The sequence below is a fragment of the Carettochelys insculpta genome, chromosome 1 (assembly GCF_033958435.1).
Source record: "Carettochelys insculpta isolate YL-2023 chromosome 1, ASM3395843v1, whole genome shotgun sequence".
Lineage (NCBI taxonomy): Eukaryota > Metazoa > Chordata > Testudines > Carettochelyidae > Carettochelys > Carettochelys insculpta.
The window spans coordinates 25,919,563-25,946,582 of NC_134137.1; the positions used below are offsets into that span (position 1 = coordinate 25,919,563).

Genomic DNA, 27,020 nt, shown 5'->3' on the forward strand with positions numbered 1-27,020 from the left:
TCCCCCCTTCTTTAATGTTGAGTTCATTGTTTTGTTTTAAAAAAAAAAAGTGTTGGTTTATTTACAAAAGAAGTGTGTGGGTGGCGTGTGCTCTCTTGTGCTCAGTGGTGTGGGCGTGGGGGCAGGTAGTGCTATGAGGGATGTGGGGGGGGGGGGGTGGCTCACCAGCAGCTGGCCCTGCCAGCATTCACCCCGCAGCCTGCTCAAAATGGGCCCGCATGGCCTCCCGGACCTAGATCCCCTCAGGGGCGACCTGGCAACTGGGGGCAGCGGGTGGCTGCATGTCAGCCCTGCCAGCCTCCACAGCCCAGCTCTGGAAGAAGGCCTCTCCCTTGCTCTCCACCAGGTTGTGGAGTGTGCTGCATGTGCCCACAACCTGGGGGTTGTTGGGGAGCCCTGCATCCAGGCGGGTGAGGAGACACCTCCAGCACCCTTTGAGGCGGCTGAAAGTGCGCTCGACCACCTGGCGCGCATGGTTCAAGCGCTTGTTGAACCGCTCCTGGGTGGCACTGACATGGCCGGTGTAGGGGCACATGAGCCAGGGCTTGAGGGGGTACGCCACGTCTGCAAGGAGGCAGAGGGGCATGGTGGTGTCCCCCACAGGGATCTCCTGCTGGGGGATGTAGGTCCCCGCCTCCAGCCCGCGGCACAGGCCTGAATTTCTCAACACGTGGGTGTCACGGGTGCTGCTAGGCCAGCCAACATAAATGTCCAAGAAGCGGCCCTGGCTGTCCACCAAGGCCTGGAGGACCACAGAATGGTAGCCCTTCCTCTTCAGGATGCGTCCTCCACTGTGCTCTGGGGCACGGATGGGGATATGGGTCCCATCTAGAGCGCCAAAGCAATCAGGGGAGCCCAGGCTGGCAAACCCCACGATAGCAGCATCTGGGTCCCCAAGGCGCACGAGCCTGTGGAGGAACAGGGCATTGATTGCGCGGACCACCTGCAGGGGAAGGACATGAGAGAGCACCCGTGAGGGGTGTACAGGGTGGGTCCGGCCCTCCCCCGGGCTGCCCATCTTCCCTGAGCTCCATCTCCTCCCCAGGCACCCGCTCCCCCACCCAGGTCCTCTTACCTCCATGACAACAGCCCCAACGGTGGCCTTGCCCACACCAAACTGCTGCCCTACAGATCGGTAGCTGTGTGGAGTGGCCAGCTTCCAGACAGCGATGCCGACCCGTTTCTCAATGGTGAGGGCACATCTCATGGGGGTGTCCTGGTGCCATAAGGCAGGGATGAGCCACTGGCAGAGCTCAAGGAATGTCTGCCGGCTCATCCGGAAATTCCGGAGCCAGCGGTCATTGTCCCACTCGCCAAGCACCAGCCGCTCCCACCAGTCCATGCTAGTGGGGTACCTCCATAGCCAGTGGTGTGTCCAGCAGGGGGAGGCTGGGAGGGCAGCAAGGTCTGGGGCTGCTTCTTCATCCCTCAAGGACAGCTCATCTTCCTCAAATAAAAGATGCTGAGCTGCCTCCTCCATGTCACTGTGCAGGGCGGCCACTGCTCTAGGGGCGGGTGTGTGGGCCTCTGGCTGCTGCTGCTGGGGGTCCATGCTGCTTACACGGGATGTGCGTGCTTGTGGCTCTGCAGACTGCGTGCTGTGCAGGCTGAGTGTGTCTGGGAGGGGCCCTTTAAGGGAGTGGCTTGCTGTTGCCCTGGAAGTGCTAGTCCACCCTCTGACCCTGTCCGCAGCTTTTCCTGGCACCCTTATTTCAATTTGGGCCACTTGTGGGTGTAGACGCTCCCCTGCAGCACCTATTTCGATGAAGTGCTGTCCTACGTCAACACTGAACGTCGACGGCACCAGCCCTGGAGGATGTGTAGATGCTACTCGTCGAAATAGCTTATTTCGATTTCCCTACATCTATTTCGCTAAGGTATTTCGATGTACCATCCCAGTGTAGACGTAGCAATAGAGAAGTATTCCGGGGAATGTAAGACCAGGGAGGTGTATAAGATAATTAGGAATGTTAATAGGAAGTGGCAGCTGAAGTAGATAACAATCGAATATGAGAACAAAGAGGTACTCATGAACAAGGAGAAGATTGTGCAGCAATGGACAAGATATTGCACTGATCTACACAAAGTACCGTTGGACTCAAGTGTCTCAGCCTGATCAAAGAACGGAAAGAGATCTCCACTGAGCATCAAGAGCAAGACCAATATTTTGAAGGAGGAAGTAGAAAGAGCAGTGAAACAACTAACGAACAACAAGACCCCTGGAAATAATAAGATCACAGGAGAGAGAATTAAATATGGTGGAGAAAGTATGATTCAGGAAATACACGAACTATGTAATATAGCATGGAAAGAAGGGAAGGCACCTAAGGAATGGCTAAGATCTGTGCTATTGACAATACAAAAGAAAGGAAGTACACTGGAGTACAAGAACTACAGAACAATTGCCCTAACGAGTCATCTAGGCAAGGTGCTGATGATGTTACTGACAGAGAGACTAAGATCACAGCTAAAAGAACATCTAGTGGATGAGCAAGCAGGGTTCAGGAAATATAGATGTACCATACAGCAGATATTGGCACTAAGACTGATAGTGGAGAAAGCTCAATGAAAAAACAAGAACATCTACACTTGCTTCATCGATTTTCAGAAGGCATTTGACAGTATAGATCAGAAAGTGACTTGGGCGGTGCTGGAGTCATATGGAGTGGGTAACAGACTGGTACAGCAAAAGCAAGGAGGGGTCCTGTGGCACCTTATAAACTAACAGAAATGTATGAGCATAACCTTTCGTGGGCAAAGACCCACTTCGTCAGGTGCAGGTCTGATACAGTTGTTGGAGGATATCAGTTACAATGCAGAGGCAGTGGTGAGAACACGCAGAGAGTTGGGAAGTTGTCTTTAGAACAAGTGGAGGTACGAGACAAGGAGATCCAATATCACCGAGTATCTTCATCACACATCTAGAGGGGGTGATGGACATGATCAAGGAAGAGGTAGAAGGGATATCTGTGCACTGGAAAAGAATTAACACCTTGAGGTTCACCGATGACATAGTTATCACTGAGGAAGATGACAAGAAGCTAGCGAAAATTATGCAGGTTCTAAACGAGGAAGGGAAGTAGTACGGACTGATTATAAACATTGATAAAACAAAAACAATGGTATTTGGAGATAAGGATATAAGAAGGAAGATCAGCATAGATGAGATTGAACTAGAGAATGTAGAGAAGTTCACATCTGGGGAGTAACATAATGTATGAGCTAGACTGTAAGAAGGAAATAGTGAATAGAATAGAGAAAGCAAGAGCGAGTTTGAAGGCAAGGGATAAGAGCTGGAAAAGCAATGCAATTCACTTAGGAATGAAGCTGAGCATCTTGAAAACGAGTGTATTCAGCAGCATGTTGTACGGATGTGAGACATGGATGATAAAAGATTCAAAGAGAAGAATATTGGTCTTAGAGAGGAGTTGTTATAGAAAGATCCTGAGAATAGGATGGATGCAGAAGGTCACCAATGAGAAATTATATAGGAAGACAGAGTCAAAAGAGAACCTACTGCAGAAGGTTATGCAACAGAAGTTACAGCTTATTTACAGAACGAACGACGAACGAAAAATCAGGACCTGGTATTTGGCATAATGAATGGTTTGAATAGGAGAGGCAGACCACACAGAGAATGGGTAGATGATATAGTAAATTGGTGCAGAACTAGTCTACAGAAACTAAGCCACTCCACACTGGACAGGGAAAGATGGAAGGAAATAGTGAGAGGCATCAGGTGAGCCCTAGTAGTAGTAGTAGTAGCAGCATCCTTCAGTCTACATAGACTATGGAACGCGCCATTCATAGTTCCGTTTGGCATCCTCATTTGCAGTGTCAGCTGTGATTGTGAAGACCCACACGAGAGTGACAGTCCTTGCTGCATCTGTTGCATATGTAATGGGTGTCTGGCAAGTCCTTGCTGTGCTTTCTGTGGGCTCGCTTCTCCTTTGCTAGATGTCTGATCCTCAACTCGCCCTTCTGAAGGCCCTTGTATAGTTCCTGCCTCCATCTGCTGTGATCGTCTGCCAGCTCCTCCCAGCTGTCTGGCTTGATGTCTACTTCCCTGAGGTCTCTCTTGCAAACATCTTTGTAGCACAGCTGGGGGCGCCCGGGAGGTCTTTTGCCAGAGGCTAGCTCGCCATACGGGATGTCTTTTGGGATCATTCCGTCATTCATCCTGTGGACGTGGCCAAGCCAGCAGAGCCGCCGCTGCCTGAGGAGGGTGTGCGTAGTTGGGATTCCAGCTTGCTCAAGGACGGTAGTGTTGGACACTCTGTCCTTCCATGATATTCCAAGGATGCGCCTGAGGCAGCGCAAGTGGAAGACGTTCAGCCTCTTTTCCTGGCGGGCGAACTACAGGGTCCAAGTCTTACTGCCGTAAAGGAGGGTGCTGAGGATGCAGGCTCTGTAGACTTGCATTTTGGTGTGAGTGTACAGCTTGTTGTTATTCCATACTCTCTCACTGAGTCTGGACAGAGTTGTGGCTGCTTTACCGATCCCCCTATTTAGCTCAGTCTCCAAGGACAGGGTGTCCGTGATGGTGGACCCGAGGTAAAGGAACTCGTAGACGACCTCTAACGTATCGTTGTCAATGCTGATTGATGGAGAATCAGCAACGCCCTGAGCAAGTACATTTGTCTTCTTTAAGCTGATGGAGAGCCCAAAGTCCTTGCATGCTTTGGAGAACCGATCCAGCAGCTTCTCAATCTGGTCTTCTGTGTGTGACACGACAGCAGCGTCATCTGCGAACAGCATATGTCTGATGAGGACTTCCCACACCTTAGATTTACCTTTCAGCCTTGCAAGATTAAACAGTTTCCCGTCAGATCTTGTGTGCAAAACGATGCCCTCTGTTGAAGATCCAAAGGCATGTTTAAGGAGGAGTGCGAAGAAGATCCCGAACAGTGTCAGAGCAAGGACGCATCCTTGTTTGACGCCGCTCCTGATGCTGAAAGCATCTGATAATGTGCCATCGTATTGGACAGTTCCTCTCATGTCTTCGTGGAAAGGCTGGATCATCTTGAGTAACCGTGGTGGACAGCCTATCTTGTGGAGCAGTTTGAACAGTCCATCCCTGCTGACCAAGTTGAAGGCCTTGGTTAGGTCGATGAAGGCAATATAGAGTGGCTTCCTCTGCTCCCTGCATTTCTCCTGCAGCTGCCTCAGAGATAAGACCATGTCAACGGTAGGTCTCTCTGCGTGAAATGCGCACTGTGATTCAGGATACACCCTCTCAGCAATCTTCTGAAGTCTGCCGAGGATGACACGAGCGAACAGTTTACCAGTGATGCTTAGGAGGGAGATTCCACGGTAATTGTTGCAGTCACTTCTGTCTCCTTTGTTCTTATACAAGGTTACGATGTTAGTGTCGTGCATGTCCTGTGGAACCTCTCCCTCTCTCCAGCACGGGCACAGTAGCTCATGTAGGGGTTCCAGGAGAGTGTCTGTGGCACACTTGATTAACTCTTGTAGTATACCATCCTGGCCCAGGGCCTTTCCTACTGCAATGCTGTCAGTGGCTTTCTTCAGTTCATCCTCAGTTGGTTCCTGATCCAGTTTGTCCATTACTGGTAGGAGTTCGACGGCATCGAGGGCTGACTCGACCACAATGTTCTCGCGTGAGTACAGCTCGGAGCAGTGCTCAACCCAGCGCTCCATCTGTTTGGCTTTGTCCGTGAGGACTTCACCAGATTTGTATTTCAGGAGGTGCCATCTTGTTCTGGGTGGGTCCTAATGCCTTCTTGATGCTCTCGTACATTCCCCTGAGGTTACCAAAGTCAGCACTGGTCTGGATGCTGATGCATAGCTCGAGCCAGTAGTTGTTGGCACAGCGCCTGGCCGTCTGCTGTACTGTTTTTCTGGCTGCTCTGAACGCTTGCAGGGTATTCTGGCTCGGCGAACATTTGTACTCCAGGAGCGCAGCACGCTTTTTTTCGATGGCTGCAATCATCTCATCGGAGTTAGCTTCAAACCAGTCATTTGTGTTTCTAGCTCTTCTTCCAAACACCGACAAGGCCATGTTGTACATCGTATTCATCAGATGCTGCCATCTGGATGTCACATCGGCACCCCCAGGGTTGCTGAGCAGATTCTCCTCGAGGGTCACTCTGAACTTCTCAGCTCTCTCTGAGTTAGCCGTCTTTCTGGCATTGATGCAGTGCCTTCCAGTTGGTTTAGAGCGGTGCAGCTTCTTGGGAATCACCTTGAGTTTGGAGCAAACTAACGACTGATCTGTATTGCAGTCAGCACTATGATAACTGCGTGTCAGAAGGACATTTCTCAGGTTATCACGTCTAGTGATGACCACGTCTAGTTGATGCCAGTGTTTTGAGCGTGGGTGTCTCCATGACACTCTGTGCTGTGGCTTGGTTTGGAAAAATGTGTTTGTGATGCACAGATTGTGGTACGTGCAAAGTTCAAGAAGACGCTGACCATTTTCATTCATTTTTCCCACACCGAAGTGGCCTAAGCAGGAAGGCCACAAGTCACGATCGGCTCCAACTCTTGCATTAAAGTCTCCCAGAATGTACAGTTGTTCGCGAGCAGGTATTTGCACTATGGCAGCACTAAGCACGTCATAAAACTTGTCTTTTACTTCCGGTGCGGCGTACAGGGTTGGGGCATAATCGCTGATCAGGTGGACGGGCCCGGTGCAAGTTTGGAGTATGACCTGAAAGAGTCTTTCTGATGCACCCATGACTAATTCCATGATTTGTAGAAGGGTGTTTCTGAAGGCGAAGCCAACACCATACTCCCTGGGTTCTTCTCGGGCTTTCCCCTGCCAGAAAAAGGTGTACTCCTTTTCCTTTAGAGATCCCGAATCTGCGAGACATGTCTCTTGCAGAGCAGCAATGTCAACTTGGAGCCTCTTCAGTTCCTCATCGATGACAGCGGTCTTTTCGGGTGTCGCTGATGTCCTGAAGATCTTCAGTCACACCTGTCAGTATGGTCTGCACATTCCAGCAAGCAAGCTTAAAACTTTGATGGTTTCCTTTTCTTGTTGATTTTCTTATTGGTTTGCCTGGTGCTCAGATTTCAGGTCACTTGTCAGGTTTGGGAACCTTAAGCCTCACGCACCCAGTGAGGCAGGTGAACTGTGGCAGTACAGTACCTTATTGGCTGGGGGCTGCCCAGCTTGAGGCAGGCGGCGACTGTCCAGTGAGATGTGACGATCTCTCCCACCGTCGAAGGCAACCCCTGGTGCTCGTTCTCTACGCCAATCGAGCAAGAGCTTATAACTGGTATCTGTTACCTCCTGTGTTGGTTCAACGCTGTTAAGCGATGCTGGAGCACCTCTCCAGGCACGAGCCTGGGCAATTTTTTTTTGGGACCCTGGGTTGCCCAGATGCCAGTGTCCCCCTCTTGGCTTTACTGATATAGTCCAAAGGAGAGGATAACCTCTACGTCTGGTACCAGCTCAGCTGCAGGACTTGCCGGGTCAATGCCAGAAGTTGGCACAGAACCGCCTTAGGACTCCCCTCCCGATTTTCTGTCAGGGTTTACTCCCTTAGCCTTGCTCCTTTCCAGGATAACCCACAAGGCAGTGGGGCATGGAGAACGTGGGTACGGTCCCACTACCTCTTGCACCTCCCTGGCACCACGTCCCCAAAGCTCCCCGTGATGACCTCCTTGCCTCCCCAGGACCCTCCTCCCCACCCCTCTGCCTCTCATCGACTATCACCCCCAGATCCTCCCTCCCTGTCCCCCTTTCCCCCATCCACTCCCATGTCTCCCGACTGCACCACACAGCCCCCTACCAGTTCTCGTTGCCCCCAGGTCCCCCGGCCTCTCCACACCTGGCCACACGCTGCTGCAGCCCCACGTCCTCCACGAAGGCACCGATCTCGCAGCCCAGCCGCACCCTGGGTCCCAGCCAAAGCTACCAACTCCTCATCTGGCTATGGCTGTCCCTGGAGCCCCACAGATCTGGTGTGGCGCGTGCATGCAGGGAGCGCAGGACTGGGCCTGGAATCCATGCAATCTGAGCCAGCACGCTGCAAGGAGCCTCCATGGGTGCTGCCATCCTCACAGCCGTACCAGACGCCCCCAAACCACTTGCCCACCACTGACATCCCTCAATCTCGCCCCCCCTGCTCCTCATACTGCAGCAGGTCCCTCAGCTCCAGCCAGCAGTTGGGGATGATGCTGCCCCTTACACCTGAAGAAGTAACTAGCTCCCTCTAAGCTCCCCCTCTAAACTCTCCTCTCAAAACTCCCTCCTGTTAGCAACCACCCTGTTCGCATGCTCCCTGGTCGCTTGCCAGCAGGGCTTTAGAGCTCTGGCCTACCTGAGAGAGCCCCTCCTGCTGACTACCGCTCAGCCAATCGGCACGCAGCCTGAGCACATGGCCTTTCAAACAGACAGACAGACAGCTCAGCACTCCAAACACCAAATAAACAGACAAACCCAGGCCCAGAACCCCCAAACCCAGGCACCCACACACTCCAGAGAGCCACTTACCCAAAAGGTGCTGTAGTTTGCCCCCTCCTTCCCCAGGAGAGCCCCTCTCAAAACTCCCTCCTGTTAGCAACCACCCGGTCGCAGGTGAGCCCATGGTTGATGATAATGATGGTGGTGTACTGATGAATTTTGTTCTCCGTAAGGGTAATAAACTGATCTTGGTGCACTCTCTTTTTCCTTTTCAGTTCCATTTTAGTGTATGTTACTTTGTATCAAATTAATCTCTTCCAGTCAGGAGCTTTTTCTTTTTATTTCAGATGTAAAATGCTTATTGTACTTTTAGACACTGTAAAAATTACTAAAAACATGAGGCAAAGAACCAGCTAGAAACTCAGATAAATTATGAATTTTCCACACTAACATCCATTGTTTCTCAATCTTTATTTACCATAACTTGTTCTACTGTTCAAAGTGCCACATTTAGGCTGCTATTTCAAATCAATAGCACGAAAACAAAAAATGGGCTCCAAATCAGCCTTCAGAAAAAGTTTGTAAAGCCTTGGGGGCACCATAAAGAAATCTGATAAAAATCATTGTAGTTCAAAAAGGGTTACTAATAAGCAGGAGTGTCCTATAAGTGCTGAACAGTGAGGTGTTATGACATGAAGTGCCGGAGTTTGTTGTTTAGCTCTTTTTCTTTATTTAGTAAGTCCATGCTGTGTTTCTTGTAAGCATCAAACTGTATCCAGAGCTCACTGTATGCTTGTTCGCTTCCCTCCAGGCGTTGCTGCAGGTCTCGGACCCTTAGGTTGCTGTTCACTGCTGTTACCTCTCTCACAAAGCGCTCCTCTGCTGTAAGCCTGGCTCTCTCAGCAGCCTCCAGCTTCTTTTCCAGCTGCTGAATTTCCCGTTGTTTCTCCTGCAGTGCCTTGCCCCTCTCCATAGCCAGGTGTAGCAGCTCCTCTTTCTCACGGCTCACCCTCTCCAACTTGGCTTGCAGCTCGCTGCCCTCAGCCTTTTGCTGCCTTTCTGCCTGCTCCAGCTGTGCAGCAGTTTGGCGATGCTTCTCCTCCAGGCCGTGCAGCTGACTTCTCAGTAAGTCAGTTTCCCTGGCATGGGCATTGGCTTGTTGGCTCTGAGCTTCCAGTAGCTCCAGCTCTCGCTCCTGGGCTCTGCAGCTTTCTTGAGCACATTTCTGCTTTAAGGAATCTACTTCCTGAGAGAGTCTCTTCTTCTGGGAAGCAAGTTGGAGGACTTCAGACTCTTTCTCCTTCAAAGCCTGGCTAAAAAGGCTTTCATTTTCCTGTCTCAGGTGCTTATTTTCCTCCCTCAGCAGCATGTTTTGCTGCTTGTGCTCATCCTTGAATCGGATCATGTCCTCATGGTTGGCAGCCAAATCCATAAAGCGCTTTTCCAACTGCTGGGCCCGCCGGGTCTGACTTTCAAGCCTTACACTATCTTCCATCCTCAACTCCTCCAGCTCCCTATTGAGCCTCTCCAATGCCTTGCAGCGCACTAGGGAGTCATCTGCTCTCTTCTTCAATATGCAGATGAGCTGAGATTGCTCATGGAGGCGTGAGCGTAGCAGAGCTTTTTCCCCCTTTTCTCCATCAGAGAGCCCACGGAGCTTCTCCAAGACCTCATAGAGATCTCCCATGTCTCCTTCTGTCCCTGATTCAGTCTCCTCTGGATCACTGGTGGGACAAGACATCTCTGGGTCCTTCTCATCCTGAGGCATGGAGCTGTTGTCTTCTGCAGGTTCTGTAACTAAAGCTATATAACAGCCTAAGTAACATTCGAATTTGTTTAATTGCACCCAACAGTTCTAGTTTCCCAGCCAACAGGGCTGCTATTGGTGGAAGTGTCCTGGAAGTTCTATTATATCACTAGTCAGGAGACCCAGACATTCCAAAACAGATAGCATTTTGCCAACACCACAAACATTTTCCTTGGCTTTGCAGATACAAAGCATGAGTTCCTGCTGCACAGTGCAAAATTAAGGAAGCAGCCAAAGGAAAACCTGTAGCCCTCGCCAGAAAAAAAAAACAAAACAAAAACTAATACTCATTGAGGTCCAGCTACCCACTGATGACAAATCCATGATGCATGATTCCAGGCAAATATTTTCGTTTACTAAACTATAACATTAAGACACATACACAATTCTCTTCCCATCTGTTCCCCATGCAATATCTGTTATTAGAAATGCAAACCAAGCTGGAGTTATTAGACTGGTCTTTTAACCGATTATAAATTACTGTAAACAATACATCGCTCCCTATTTAATAGCACCTTTTTGGACCGCCTGGAGATATATGAATGAAAAGGGCTATTTGAGTATTATTGGTACTGAAGGTGATGGACCTAATGATTAAAGCACAGAATTGGAGACTTGGGGTCTAATTTTATCTTTCCTGCTGATAATATATTTATTATCTTGGGCACGTTACCTGTCTGTGCCTCAGTTTCTTCATCTAAGAATGAGAAAATATTTGTATTATTGGAGCAACAAAAATCCTTAATCAAGATCAGGACGCTGCACAAATGTGTGTGAAAAGACGAACTGCACTGAAGAGCTGCCATTCAAGAGGGCACGTGAATAGAGGCAGGTAAAACACTCACATAAATAAGCACGTTGAAAAGCGGCACATTTTGTTAATGATAGGATTTATTTTAGACTGTGAGCAGTAAGAAGAGGATAACAGGAAGTGGGGAGTCAATGCAAAAGGAAGGAAGGAGGAAAAGGGTGGAGGGCAAGGGGAATAAGGGAGGAAATCTGGAGGAGAGAAGTAAGGGCATACAGCTGTCTGCAGAGACTGAATAGGCTCAGAATTGTGTGCTGGTGAATTTCTGCCAAGAGTGCCATCCCCGTAGTTACCAGGCCATGCAAAGCTGCCCCTGCTTTCTCGGCCTCCTGACAAAAGGAAAAAATTGGACTCAGGAGGGAGGCCCAGGTTTGGGTGGGCTGTGTGCAAAGAAGGCAGAGAACAGGCTGAAGAGGGTGGAATGAAAGAAATGTGTAGGAAGAGATCAGGAAAACATTTCCTTACCGGATATTCTCTTTGCTCTGGTTTGTCTGCCACTCCTGCTGTGGAGTTTGTCTCCATGGAAACAAGGGACTAACCCGACTGTAGTCATGCCAGGGTTCATACCTACTACTTGGAAGACTGCCAGGTCAGTTGTCAAGCCAGTGAACTAGTTGGGAGTGCTTCAGAGCAAACAGATGCCACTAACATACTTTTTAAAAGACCCTGTAAAGAGAACCAAATATTCCTGAAGTAGGAATATTGAAATGAACTGCAGCAGGCCTGAAGTCACAGAGAGCTGGAGAGGTCACATTGTCAGGCTGTAAATATCAGGGAAGGGGCCTTGTCTTCATGATGAAGATAATGAGATATGGATGTGGTGGATTGGACCACAGAAGTCCCCTTGGGGTTGTCACCTGGTGTGCTGATCAAGCCACTGAGCCTGCCTTCCTACCCTCTGGGGCTTCCCACCACCTTGTCCTGCTGGATCAGAAGCTCTCCTCTTCCCCAGCTAAAGCAGAGTTGAGGTTACCACCCCCATGCAGAGCAACACAGTTGCTGGACAAGCTGAGAGATCTCAGCTGTAGGGCCATTGAGAGTACCCACAAACCCAACACCCAAAAGGCACCAAAACCCCAAATAATTCACGCTTCTGTATAAAAGTTTTGCACAGGGAAAGCTTCTAGGTTTTCCCCTTTATTAAAGGAAGAATGATAATAAACCAATGTGTTTTTATATAGCATAAAAAGTAGGATTTAAGTGATCACAAGTGAAAACAGATCAAAGGAAGTTACAAAGCCAAAATAAACAATAGGTTTGTGTATCCCAAATGGTATTCCATGGAACCTTGGGGTTCCATGAAGTGAAAATGTGTGTTTCACAAGAAAATTCCATTACAAGAGCATTTTATAATTTAAAAATTTTTAAGCATTTATGAATTTTATTATAAACAATTTTTGCTACAATAAGCATCCCTGTGTAATGTCAGCTTAGCCAGACAGCAGAGACGATGATGTCACTACGCAGTGCTGCACACCAACAGGTTCTGCACCCCATCCCTGTGAGCTTGGTGTACCAGAGCTATGTCCAGCTGCTTGCAGCCATGGTCAGCCTCCACTACTCACCCACTCCATAATGTGGAGGGAACAACATGCGGCCGCTATTTGTGGGACATTGTGCTCCCCCACATCCAGATGGGCAAGGAGGCACCTAAAACATGCCTAGAAGTGGCTGAGGACACACAACCTGGTCCTGGGTTGGGTCCAGGTAGATCACAAATGACCTCATGAGCCAGGGCATGAGGGGTTTAGGCCACGTCCTCCACGATGCAGAGTGGCATCTGCACGTCCCTGACCACCAGCTCTTGGCAGGAGACGTAGATGCCTGCCTCCATCCTCCGACACAGACTGGTGTCGCAGAACACCCACGCATTGTGTGCCTGGCCCAAGCACCCAACATACACATTGAAGAACCATCCCTGATGGTCGACCAGGGTCTGCAGCACAATGGAGTGGCATGAGGAGAAGCTAAGAAGATTGGGACTTTTCAGTTTAGAAAAGAGGAGATTGAGGGGGGACATGACAAAGGTATATAAAATTGACAGACAGGTGTGGAGAGAGTGAACAAGGAGAAGTTATTTACTTGTGCCCATAATACAAGAACTAGAAGACACCAAATGAAAATCAATGGGAGCAGGTTTAAAACTAATAAAAAAGTTCTTCTTCACGCAGCGCACAGTTAACCTGTGGAACTCCTTGCCAGAGGAGAATGTGAGGGCTAGGACGATAATAGAATTTAAGAAAGAGTTAGGTAAATTCATGGAGGTTAGGTCCATAAAAGGCTATTAGCCAAGGGTAGGAATGGTGTCCCTGACCTCTGATCATCAGAGGCTGGAGATGGATGGCAGAAGACAAATCACTTGATCCTTGTCTTCGGTCCACCCCCTCTGGGGCACCTGGCACTGGCTACTGTCAGCAGACAGGCTACTGGGCTGGATAGACCTTTGGTCTGACCCACTATGGCCGTTCTTATGCAATCCCTTCCAATTGATGAACCTGGATACGCTGTGGTCTGGGGCATGGATGGGGATGTGGGTCCCAATCAATCACCCCAAAGCAGATGGGGAACTCCAGGGCAGCATATCTGACCAGAACCAAATCCAGGTCTGCAAGGCAGATAACCCTCTGGAGCTAGATGGTGTTGATAGCCATCATGACCTGCAAGGGGAGGAGACCAAACACACACGTCAGTGATGGAGGGAGGCCTGCTCCCCATCCCCTAGCCCCTGAGCTCTCTGCCCCACCCCCAGGCAAGACACACACCCCCTTGCAGCAGGTCAGAGAAGCTGGAACTGCATGGTTCCCCAGGGATGGGGCTCCCCACCCCTCAAGGTTTCTCTTTGGGTGGGACCTCCCTCCTCACCCCCCATGCAGGGCACGTGGCCTAAGAGTGCCTTACCTGCATGAAGACCACCCCGACGGTGGACTTCCCCATACCAAACTGGTTCCTGACAGACCAGTGGCTGGCTGGCGTGGTGAGCATTCAGAGCGCAATAGCAACCCACCTCTCCAGGGAGATTGCGGGCCACAGCTGGGCGTCCTGTCTCTGGAGGGTAGGAGCAAGCCAGGCAGAGCTCCAGGAAGGTGTACTTTCTATTTCTGTAGCCACTGCTGGTCATCCCACTGCCCCATGACAAGAAGGTCACACCAGTCTGTAGCTCCAGACCCACCTGATCACCCTTCGAGAAAGGCATGGACGGAGCCCTTGGGCATAAAGAGCATGCTCCTTGAGACTGGTGTCAGAAGATGGCCATGATCAGGGTGAGCAGCAGGCTCAAGCAGATGAGAGCAGGTTCAGTGCAAGCCTGGGGGATGCTCTGGCACCATGGTTATCTGGAAACTGTAAAGTCTCTCTCAGAGAGCATGGGAGCCTTGTGGTAGCTCTGCTGTATCTCAACAAGGTAGGCAAGCCTCAGCATGGGCAGGGAACATGGGCTGGGGGGGCCTTTAAGGGCATGCCAAGCTGGGGCTCCCAGAAGCGCTTGCCAGCCATGCAATCCTGTCTGATGGGGTTCCAGGGTCCATTCTCTTGAAAGAGTGGCTGGGCAGTCTGGCCGATCTCCGTCAACAGAGCGGATCAACATAACAATCCACTTTCGTGTGAACATGCTGTCAGTAGAAGTTCTCTCAGATCTTCCAACAGTAACTGTTGACAGATGACTCTTGCATAGACATAGCCATAGAGCGTAGCTTTTTCAGTAGAGTAAGGGGGTAGTGTGGATGGGTGGCTGAGAAGGCTCTGGTTTATAGGCTTCCCTGATGAATTCTGTATTTTCAGGTTCAACTTTATGGGTTAGAAAAGAACACATGCTATCTACAGAGTTGCATGGGCAGAGGCCTGAATGAGAGTAGGATAAGTATAGGGCGCTGTGGCTTCTGTGGAGCAAAGATGGCAACAGAATGAAACGAGAAGAGAGATCTGCAGGAGCCAGAGCTTGCAGACATAGGAAAAAAGTCTCTTTTCCACTTTATTCATGTGCCACATTACTGATTTGGGAAGAAGGAGATAATTATGTCTAGTCATATATGTGGGAATTTATTCCCAGGAGGGAGGATTATATGCAAAGAAATATTTTTAAAATGAAGTGTAGTAGACATTTGAGATTCAGAGGTACTGATGTACTATTGCTCGTGACAGTTTTGCCAAAAGTACATTTCATTGGACTCACAGCTCTCAGGTGTATATTATCTAGAAAAGTGATGGACATTTAACTGCTTACAGATTCTGTTAAATGAGAGTTGGAGTTTAGTTCAAAACAGCTATTGACTGACCGGCATTTGCTTTCCTAGAAGGTAGTCTTTTGCCTTCTTGTACCGTATCTCAACGACATGCCCTTAGAGACCTAACTATTGATGACTTGGAAGCGTTCTTCCCTGTGACTGCAGGGTGTTTACATGTGTATTGGTAGAAAGTCATATTGGGTAGGTGAAGCAGTTTCAAGTGACTTATCAATAAGTTAAGAATTCTGTTAATGATACTTTTAAAATACTTGGTCTTTTCACCACAATTATTACTTAAGTGTTAAAATTCTTCCAGCCTGCACGGTAAGTGCATTGATTTTAAAAAGAACTGAAAGGGGGAAAAAAAAAAACCCACCTCTTTTCCAGAAGAATTTCTGTAAGTAAAGCTATACACCATTTTACTGTCATATGTTTTCTAAAGACAGTTGAATTCCTCCAGTAGTTGATTTGATTTGTTGAGTTCTTTTCACTGCAGTATAGTCCATGGAAAAGGATGAGTGAAAGCCAGTGCATTTTCCTTTTATAAGGTTATGCAGTTAAAAAAAAACAAAACCACACACTAAAGATTAGTAAATTTAGTTGTTAAAAGATATAAAAGTAATAGCCTTTAGGTTCTAAACCAGAACCAATCGGCTGTGAATCAGGGCTTTCATGAAGATAGTAATACAGCCTTCTAATACTGCGCTACTGAGCGCTGCTGTATTTTTAAAGGATACTGTTGCAACTGGCTCAGTTGACCTTGCTTAAATCACTGTAGTCTTAAAGGTGGAAGAGCTTGACAGTTTCATATAATGACTCAGTCTTGCCTTAGTGGGAAAAAAAATCCAGTGCACGGGTCTGGAAAAAGCACTTAATCTTATAGAATGCTACAAAAGCTATTTATTTTCCAGGGTAATAGGGGCAGTTTGATGCTGTATTCCTCACAAGGCCAAAAGATTCTGTTTTGGTACTTTGATTTATTGACCATCCAAGTTAATTTGTACAGGATTTTTTAATTCTGCTGGTTAGCCATGTGATGGCAATTGCCATCAATTATTTGGGCATAGAAAGCTTCTGTATCAGTGTGTTTTTTTTAAATCTAAATCTCAAATAAAATTGTGATAATGATATATTTGGAATACTGGTGAGGACTGGCTTTCATTGAACATACATCATACACCAGTACACCACAGAATCTTAGAATATTAGGGTTGGACGAGACCTCAGGAGGTCATCGAGTCCAACACCCTGCTCAAAGCATGACCAATCCCAACTAAATTAATCATGATTTAAGAAAAAAATGGGATATCCAATTACTATTCTAATTGAACAAAGGTTTGCTTTATCACAGGCTACATATTTTAGTGTGATTCTATCCTAATTTGAGCACTTTCAGATATATCTGTTTTGTACAAAAGGTTACACGGCTCTTGCCTGATGAGTTTCAGTCCAAAGATGACCTGTTCCAATCCTAAATCAAAACGTATGAATTCCTGGAACTATTTCTAAACAAAAGCAATGTATTTAAGGAGTTGTATATATGGTGCATTATTCTGCCTCAGCTGAAGTGTGAATTTTAGTGTTCACAAGCCTGCCACATTAACATCTGTGTTGACTCTGTTGGCTAATAGTAGAAGTTCCCTAGTGTGCACTGATAACGCTTTTTCAAACAGTACTACCTCACTGGACATCTGGAAGCTTGTAGCGCGTGCACACACGCACACACACACACAGGCTGTGTTTACACTGCCCCCCCCACACTTTGAAAGGAGGATGGTAAATAGGGTGTCAGGAGATTATTCATGAAGTGCTGCGCAGTATATGCAGCACTTCACTAAGCTAATTCTCCCCCACGGCAACTCTGAAGAGTTAAAATTTTGAGGAGTAAAGCGACTTCGAAGTTGCCCAGGCACTTCAAAGTACTGGTGGGTTAGCTGCGGCTACACGCAAGCTGGCACGTCAAAGTTGCCACAGGGGAGAATTAGCTTAATGACGTGCTGCATATGCAGTGCAGCACTTCATGAATAGTCTCCCAACACCCTACTTACCATCCTCTCTTCAAAGTAGGGAGGTAATGTAGACAAGCCCAAATATAAGTTAGCCAGTGGAAAGTTGCAGATCACACACACACGAGTACTCTTTTGAAGGGTCAACCTACTGTATAAAAATATGCACCTCCTCTTGTCAGCTTGTCTTGTAGCATGAATACAAAGAAAATAATTATGCTGTGATGGGGATGGGACTTACCATCATAGCACCTCCTGCTGGCACTCCCTGGAATGAGCTCTGCTTCACCAGGGCAACTTCATCTAGCAGTGCCTCACCAGCTGTTGCTTCTGTTTCTAGCACCTGTAATGCCCTCTTCTGGGCACAGCCCTCTGGCTGTGCACCCACTCCAGTCTCACCCGCCTTCCAAGGGATCTAATGTCTTCAGTCCAACCACCTGCCCGGCAAACTGCAGTCCATGCCCCTCCATTGCAAGTGGGGCAAAAGGAGGACCCCCCACCCAGACCTCCCTGCCATTCTGGCACTCTGCCCAGGGACTATATAGCTAACAGCCACACACTGCTCTTCCTCCAACACCCTATCATTTACTGGCCCACTTCCTCGCAGCCCCAGCCCATTCTGTACCTCTGGAATCATGGCCTCAGTCAGGGAGCCATCAGCCAAGAGCTCCTTCATACTCCACTAACCCTGTCTAGCACTGCTCTGCCCATGATGCTTCAGCCCTCCAGACTGCCAGTTCTCACCCTGCAAACTTCAAAGAATTACTGACTCTGCTCAGCAGCCCTTTCTTGTATGGCCCAAGCAGGCCTTGATTGTGTGTAGCCAATAAGCCTTTCCCTAACTAACTGTCTGCCTCTATAAACCTTTTCCCTATTGGCTGCCTCCTCAGGCCACACAGCCTCCCTCAGGGTTGCATTAATTCCTTACATGCTAGTGAGGAGTAGCCACCCCCTCACATATACATATACATTCCTCAAATTCAGAATTTTTTTTAAGTAATAAGCAATTATTGTGCCTCTAAGCTTCATAAATATCCAGATTTCCAAATTAGTAGGAAGTACTACAATCATGACCTTTCGTGGGTGCTTTTGAAAAATTCCACCCAAAACACAATGCACTTAGCTGTTCAATGTCTGTTGAAAGTCAATACAAATTAAGCACTTAACTCCATCTGAAATTCTCAACCCTCCCCCCACTTGCTTCAGATTTGTAATTTGATAAAATATAGGAAGCATTACCAGATTCTAGATTTACATTAATTGCAATAAACAAACAAAATAAAGCTAATGTTACATATACATTTATTTTGAGGGCTGTGACTTTCAATAATACAATATCAAATTTTTTCACAGCTACATGAAGTGTAAATGTATAATTGATCAAATGTGTATTTTAATTGAACATTTCCATCTCTGAACACAACTGTAGCTTTAATAGGCTGCTTTTAGTTAAAAACAGTAAGAATTTGTATATTTTTTACATTCAAACTTTTAGTTACAATACTACAGGATTGAAATTTCTTTGATATTTTGTATGGCATAGGGTCTTTAAACCAACAACTACACAATTTCTGTTGTGTTGGGTTAGTGGCACAAAAGGTACACACAAACATCTGGACATACCCAAAAGAGCAAACCAACAACAAATGAGTACAGATAGCGTATACATTTAAAATAAATATCCAATGTATTCATCAACAATAAAATCAGCAATTTAATGGATAAACAAAATCTTAACATTTAAACACAGTAAATTTAACTTCATTGCTCCATACAAAAGCCATAATTTAGAAATAAGATAACAAGACTACTAGTATATGTTCTCTGTATACAGTCAAACCCTCTTCATAGCCCTGAGCCCGAATGCGTGGAAATTCAACACCTTATAGGATTGAAATCAACATCACCATTAAAGCTCTCCCAAGCCCTGGGAATTTAAAACTAAAGATGAAATTCCCCATCATGAACTCTAGCAAAGGATGTACCAGAGAGACTTGAACATACCATTAAAATTAAGCTACAAAAAACCACACACAGTGAATATGAATATGGGAACTTATCATTTAATTAAAAATACCCCACAAAACAAAGTTGTTGGTGCTTTTTTGGATTTTGTTTTTGGGTGCACTAGTTAGCTTATTTAGTGAATCACCAACATTTTGCACTATTACTGGTGATCACACACAGAGCACACTCCTTGTAATTGGATCACTGAATTTCCATAGTATATTTTTTATTTAATTCATTTTTAATAAGCAAGTAGTAAAAGGCCTTTAATTCAAAATAATCTGAAAGCAGAAAAGTTTAATTTGCATTATATAATATTTAGCAGCACAAAATAATATAGATGAACAGAGGCCATCTACAGATCTACTGTAGTACACACTTTTATAGAATTCCTGCAAGTTCTCTGTATGTCCTCACCCTCCCAAGATCCAATAAGTAAACATTTTGGATACTCGTCATTAGACAATCATCTTATTTTGTCAGCTTTGCTACCATTAACATCCTGAGTGGTAGGGTATCTTCTACCCATGTGTTTGGCAAGTTCATCATTCTCTCCCATAGGCTGATTTCATCTAAAGTGGAGTCCATCCAGTCCACTGCAGTACCGTAGCTTTCACCTTGGAAAAACAATGTATTATTTAAAAGGAAAAGCATAAAAATCACTTAAAAACTGCCACCAGCATGAAGAGTAGACTCTTAGGCAAATCTCTATACATCAACAAAAATCAGCAAATTCCCCACTCTTCTGGAAGCTTTTGAACTATCCTACAGAGTTAACTGTCAATTTGCATGGTGTACTTCTCTATTTTCTATACAACTCCCATCAAACCATTAATGGGAGTTGTGCCTGCATAAGAAACTACATAATCTCAGTATTTTCATTTATTGGTTGGGTGCTATTTTTATTTTTGCTATTTACTATCTCACCTTCTAAAGATCCCAAGTAAATGTGAAAGCAAGCCAAGATTTACAAAAACTTTGGTTCCTAAATTTCAGCATCTAACTCAGTGGCCTGATTTTCCCCACTGATAAAAGCTGTGGTTACTTACTGCCCCAGGGAAGAAGTAAAACAGCACCAGGTCATTGATTTGGACACCAAAATATAAGCTTAGCCACTTAATTTCAAGAGCCAAGTTTTAAATTTGCAATACCAATTTATGTTTATTTTTAAATTTACTTTTAACTACTATAATCCTAATGAACTGTGCTAAGAAATTCTCTTCTCTGGGTAAAGTCACTTTTCCATGAGTTTTCTAAAGAGACCTTAAACACTTTTATTTGTCTTCAGTTTAGGGAAAGAATGCACTTCTCCACAGGTTGCATCATCATTATACTGTGAAATGGCTTCCCTATGAAAGTGACAATATGTATCAGAGTAACAAAATTCTTACTTTTTGGGGGGAGTATTCATATATTTTAATTTCAATTATTGTTTATCAACACACTTTTTAGTTTTTACTGTCTAGAAAACATTGAGTGTTTGGGAGCACATTAGTTTAAGCATAACTGATCATTTCACACAACTGCGATGAAAGGGTGTACTCAACACCAGAAGCACATACAACTATTTCAACACACATTGACATTAAGCTTATTGCACTAATTTTTGATCAGGGGAAACACCAAGATTTGGTAAGTGGTCAAGGGCCACACTATTCTATGGAGGGGGTCTGGGATGGAGGTTGGGTGAAGAAGGGAGCTTGGGTGAGGAGCTGGGGTGGAGGAGTGGGTGTGAGGTCATAGAAGGTATTTGCACAAAGGAGGAGGGTGTGACTTTGGGCAAGGTATTGGGGGTGCAGAGTCCAGGAGGGGTCTGGGTATAGGAGAGAGCCACAGGGAGCAGCCAGCCTCTCTGAATGGTGCTGCTATGTGTGACAGGAGCAGGCTGCAGTTGGATTAAAAGGCTTGATGGATGGGATTTTGCCTACCCCTGCCTTAGTGTCTAGCTGGCCCAAAATTTTAAAAACATTAAGATTTCTGAACATTAAGGCTATGTCTACACTAGCCAAAAACTTCAAAATGGCCATTTCGAAGCTTACTAATGAAGCGCTGAAATACATATTCAGCGCCTCATTAGCATGCGGGCGGCCGTGGCACTTCGAAATTGATGCGGCTCACTGCCACACGGCTCGTCCAGACGGGGCTCCTTTTCGAAAGGACCCCGGCGACTTCGAAGTCCCCTTATTCCCATCTGCTCATAGGAATAAGGGGACTTCGAAGTAGGTGGGGTCCTTTCGAAAAGGAGCCCCGTCTGGACGAGCCGTGTGGCAGTGAGCCGCATCAATTTCGAAGTGCCACGGCCGCCCGCATGCTAATGAGGCGCTGAATATGTATTTCAGCGCTTCATTAGTAAGCTTCAAAATGGCCATTTAGAAGTTTTTGGCTAGTGTAGACATAGCCTAAGTGTTGACACCAATTTTATTTTTAAACTGCAGTTTTTACACGTGTGCTCCAGTTGTCCTTGCTTTTAATTTATACACTGAACATCATACTTCAGTTGCCATAGGAACTCTCTTTGCCATGTTAGATCAGACTGTTAGTGCCACTGAGTTCTGCTTCTGTCAGAAGCAAATACAAAGTCAACTCGGAGGATGGTAAACCCTGCCACAGTGTACCTACTCCCATAGTATAGGTTACATATGGATGTAGATTAGAATTTACTTCCTGACTCCACAAAGTTTGATTTGATTACTCCTATTTTAGCATGAATAACTAATAATTTCAAGACTCTCCAAGCACAGTTAACACTCTAAGACAGATTTCCCAAATGGGGTAAATATCAGGGAAAATTAGTGGGTTCCCCCCCCCCAACTCAAAGATTTAGCAACAAACTTGCAAAGATCTTACTTAACTGTGTTTCCATGCAGGGTAGGGGAACTGTCATGCTAATGGCCAAGAGATGCACACAGGAAGAGTGGAATATGCCTCAAACTATTTTCTTCTGCTTTATATTATAAACTAAATTTCCCATTCTTTCATGAACCCTGCCCCCCAGTCCTGGTATCTTCACATCACTGTGTCTGAATCAGTTCATAAATTGATAGCAAGTTTTTTGGTGCAGACACAGTATATTCTGTGTCTTTGTAAAGTGTGATGTATGTTTATGGAAAAAGAGTTTCTTATCTAACCTGAGATCTTCTTTAACTTGCATGTACCCTTTAACATGACCCTACTGCTAGTCTGCAATTGTACACAGCAATTTGGGATCACCATTGCATGAAAGGTGACTTTGCACACGAAGCCTCACACCTGCAAATTTGCTCATTGACATGCCAAACACAGAGGGGAAAAAAATCAGAGGCAAGTGAATGGTAATGCAGATTGTATTTTGCACGCTAAGAATTAACAGATGATCAGTACCTGTTCCCATTCCTATTCTGATACCACCAAGAAAGTGATTGGCTAGCTTGTTGTGGTCCCAGACTGTAAGTTCTATGCATGCTTCTTTCAAGTCATCAGGTCTAAAGCCATCGTAAACCATTGTGTGGTTGAACACTGGGTTTGTCGTTTTCGCCACTGCTCTTGTTTTTTGGCGGCTTTTTCTACTAGTGTCTGGAAGGACGGTACTTTGGAAAGGGAAAATACTGTGAGATTATATTAGAACACTGAAACCTACATGAACAATATATCTGCAGGTTAACAGACTCATATATATATTATGCACAGACTTGGGGATGGGGGAAGGAGGAAGAACAAGTGCTTATCTCTTCAGAGGATATGCCATCTGGCTAATGGGGCTTATCACCCCTATCTCAGAAGTTGAAAGAAAGATGGACAGGTCAGGGAGGATACCTAAGACAACCTGATCATTGGTTTCCAGCCATAAAACAGCGAGTGCCCTGCTTGTCTTGCTGGGCAATCTTTGGCAGCAGCCACTTGCCTTTAAGGCTCTCCCTATGGTTTTATAATCTGCTTCCAGGATGGAGGAAGGAAGAGGAGTGCCACATGGCTTCCCTCCAAGGAAGGCATCCACCCGCCCCCACCTAGTTTGTTTAAAATGCATGATAAATACATCTAGCTGCATTTAAGGTAGCTCTTGTGCTTAATGGGAGTGGTAGTCGGTTTTGACTAACCAGTCAGTCAACCAGGAAGCTGAGGCATAAAAAGTGCAAGGTTGGAACTTGCCATATTCAGAGTGTCTGATGGGTGGATGAAATGCATCAGGCCTGCAAAACCCTGCAAGGCCACTTCTGGGAATTCTCTCACCTGCACCCATTAAGGGAGGTTTAATCTTACTATTGGTGTTACCATTTAACAAAAGAGTTGAGGCTGCTGCCCCTCAGGATTGGGAGGTCATTGCATTCCTTCACCCAGATGTGGACCTCCCCAGTAGACAGGGTCTTGTTACCTTTAGAAGAGACAAAAACAGGAAACCAATATTCACTCCATTTAGAAATTAAATGCGAGATGCAAAAGGAGGGAAGAAGTAGTCAGAGAGGGTGGCCGTACAAATTTGGGAGGAAATAAATCCACTGCCATCATACCAAAGAAAGGCATGCCCCCACCATTGCATTTGTATCATATGTACACCAAACAAATCCTGAAGAAAGCAGAACTGTTAGGTGCTTGATGGAAGGCAGTCAGGTGCCTTCCCCTGTAGTTTCAGTTGGAGGAGGTTGTTCTAGATTTCCTGTCCCATATCCTCACATAGTTATACTTTGCCACATTCCACCTCAGAAATGCTGAAATTTCAGTGATAGGTGAGGTAACTTCGAGCTGCTACCCCCTTCCCTGTCTTTTGTAGGCAGGGACTAGAAAATAATAAATAGGCACACAATTTGCCCTTATTTTACATACACATTGGCATAGTTGTGGCCAGAATCACACTTGGGCAAACTTACCTGCAAGTATATGGTACAAAATAATACTCAGTGAGCACTGAAAATAAGATTTAAATGCACACTGCTAAAGCACTCAAATGGTCATTGATATGATCTTCAAAGGATTCCTTTACTCTTCTTATTACTCCCTAATTGCTTCCACAGTGCCCAATTCCTCTATAGGAGCTTCTGACAGAAAGGAAGGAATCTGTTTATTGGCAGACCTGTTAAATTAAAACTCCTTTGTTTCACTGCCAGCCGATTCCAGCCAATTATTAATTGTCATAACAACTTGACTCAGATCATTAGTACTATTATAAACTATGTACTAAGCAATTGTCGCTCTTTCCCATATCCACTGCCTAATGACCCCGACAGCAACTAGTGGCAAGGTAAGATCTCACTCCTCATGCTCTATTCAATATGTAATCCAAGTAGTCACTAAAAGCCTAGCTTTCATACAGGTGTAATTCCTAAAATCATGTATTAAAGAAAAGCTGAAAATAGCTGAGACTTTAAACTGAATGGTAAAAGACTGATTCCCAGTGATGACTAAGCTTGATAATATTGTAAACAAAGAAGAGCTCTCAGCCATGTGTATAGTGGCTTACATCACTTCATTCTGATTCAGACATTCTGAACCAGGGCTAGGGAACCTGTGCCCGCACAGCAGATCTGGCCAATGGGCTCTGTGCCAGGAACAGCAGCACAGGGAAGCTCTGTCCCCTGTGCTGTTTGCAGGCTCCACCCAGGAGCTGTGCCAGGTAGGTGCCCTCATCCCCTGCCCCATGCAGGCCAAACCCCACACCCCCACCCTGCTCCTGCACACCTAGCCTGCACATTAGCAGCCCCTACCATACACTGAAACCCTCATTTTGGCTCCACCCCAGAGCCTAAGAGGGCCCCACAAAATTTAGTGGCTCTGAGCCCCCAGAATTGTTAATCAAGCCCTTGGGGGAAGCTGTGAGCCTCAGTGCCGTGCCCTACCCCTACCCCCATCCTGGGACTGGAGGGCCAGGGAAACCCAGGTGCCTGAAGCTGCATGAGTGAGTGAGGTGAGTGTGCTTCTCACTTGCATGCGACCCTGACTGATGTTTCTGTGACTGAGTGGCCCCTGACCCAATAAAAGTTCTCCACCCCGTTCTAAACCTTGAAGTGACAATCTTGAAATCTTATTACAGGTTGAACCTTCCTAATCCGGAACACACTCATCCAGCAACATCTGTAATCTGGCATGATTTTTAGGGGACCAGACAACCACTTATCATGGGTGTGGCCAAGTCTCCCATGGTCCCATCATGTTTGTTTACAGCCACCAGTCCTGCATCTCAGTGCTCTGTGCTGTCATTTAGCTCTAACTTACCCCAAAATGTTTTCTAGGAACCCAATAAGCAGTGGAAATGCTGGTCACGCAGCTAGACAATAGTAACCTCCCATGATTTGGCAAATGCTCTCATTCAGAACCAGTCAGGTCCTACGGGTACATGAGAGGTTCAACGTGTACACAGATTTATATAGTATAACAAGTGTCTTTGCTTCCTTAATAAAAAACACTGAATAAGTTATGGTCCTGAAGTGAGTTCATGGTCAGATTCGCTTGAATCTGTAGACAATTTCTACTCTTTATGAAGAAGACCGTTGAACTTTGGGTTTCCTAGTTTTAATATCCTCATGGGAATATTTTTCCACAAGCAAGCCATGAAGAATGGAAGAATGAGAACTTACCCCCGACAGGCTGTGGGACATACCGAAGAGCTAGTTTAATCTCTCCTCGGTTCTCTAGGTCAAGAGCTGATGTTGGAGTCTGAAAATTAAAACCAAAAAAACCTCGGTCACTTCCTGTTGCAACACAATACTCCTTTTTAATAGCATTTCTTGGGTGTCTCACTTGTAAGGCAGTGATGCCAGCAAGCAGGAAATTCTGCTTTGATTACTTATTAGAAATTCTACTTGACACATGGGTAGGCATTGGAGATGACAGGTAAAAACTGTTGTACAAAAGTTTCCTGCAGGAGCGATACATTTTACAGAATTCTGATGTGAAGCGGAGATTCTCTTCTGCCAACTGAAGATTTTCTTGCATTCTTACCTTTAGATCTTCCACAGTTTGCAGACAAGCAAGAGAGTTTATAAGAGGAGAGCTTCACCCTACAGCGCTCCTTCAGGTGTAGATAGGCCTCTTTTGCTATGGTACTGATAAAGCCCTGTGAATGATTGTAGATCATCCTCGAGAGATTTCTCCAGAGTTTTGCTGCCCTCCTACCCTTCACTGTGTCATGTTTTTTATGGCTACCAAAATAAAACTCAATAGTAATGGGGGATTTCAATTATCCTTATACTGACTGGGTACCTGTCACATCAGGACGAGATGCAGAAATAAGATTTCTCGATGCCGTTGATGACTGCTTCTTGGAGCAGCTGGTACGGGAACCCACAAGGGGAGAGGCAAGTCTTGATTTAGTACTGAGTGGGACACAGGACCTGGTCCACAAGGTCACTATTACAGGACTGCTTGGGAACAGTGGTCATCATGTAATAACGCTTAATATTCCTGTGGTGGGAAGAACACCTCAGCAGTCCAACACTCCAGCATTTAATTTCAGAAAGGGGAATTATGCAAGAATGAGGAAGTCAGTTAAACAGAAATTAAAAACCAGAGTGACTAGAACAAAAACCCTGCAAGCTGCGTGGAAGCTTCTCAAAGACACGATAATAGAGGCCCAACTTAAATGTATACCCCAAATTAAAAAACATAGTAAGAGACTGAAAAGAGAGCCACCATGGGTTAACACCCACGTAAAATAAGCAGTGAGGGATTAAAAAGGCATCTTTCAAAAAGTGGAAGGCAAATCCTAGTGAAGTAAATAGAAAGGAACATAAAACACTACCAAATTAAGTGTGAAACTAATAAGGAAAGCCAAAAAAGATTTTCAGGAACAGCTAGCCAGAAGCTCAAAAAGTAACAACAAAACGGTTTT

General features: G+C 46.0%; 2 protein-coding genes across 9 annotated transcripts in view; both read right to left on the bottom strand.

Annotated features, from left to right (window-relative positions):
* Nucleotides 1–8,842: 8,842 nt before the first annotated feature.
* CCDC89 (coiled-coil domain containing 89) lies at nt 8,843–10,263 on the bottom strand. The gene has a single exon (XM_074981360.1). It carries the CDS (start codon nt 10,140–10,142, stop codon nt 9,060–9,062), a length of 1,083 nt encoding a protein of 360 aa, XP_074837461.1. The 5' UTR covers nt 10,143–10,263; the 3' UTR covers nt 8,843–9,059.
* An 8,237-nt stretch (nt 10,264–18,500) lies between these two features.
* SYTL2 (synaptotagmin like 2) overlaps nt 18,501–27,020 on the bottom strand; it is a 90,528-nt gene continuing 82,008 nt past the window's right edge. For all 8 annotated transcript variants that reach the window (XM_074983692.1, XM_074983683.1, XM_074983659.1 and 5 more), the window contains 4 exons: nt 25,768–25,846; nt 23,471–23,570; nt 22,583–22,788; nt 18,501–19,839 (listed from right to left, as the gene is read on the bottom strand). In XM_074983692.1, coding sequence (XP_074839793.1) covers nt 19,694–19,839; nt 22,583–22,788; nt 23,471–23,570; nt 25,768–25,846 — 531 coding nt within the window. In that variant the 3' untranslated portion in view covers nt 18,501–19,693. The remainder of the gene's footprint in view (nt 19,840–22,582; nt 22,789–23,470; nt 23,571–25,767; nt 25,847–27,020) is intronic.

Excerpts from the sequence above, each read along its gene's own strand:
- CCDC89 (XM_074981360.1), bottom strand. The coding sequence starts at position 10,142 with ATGCCTCAGGATGAGAAGGACCCAGAGATGTCTTGTCCCACCAGTGAT.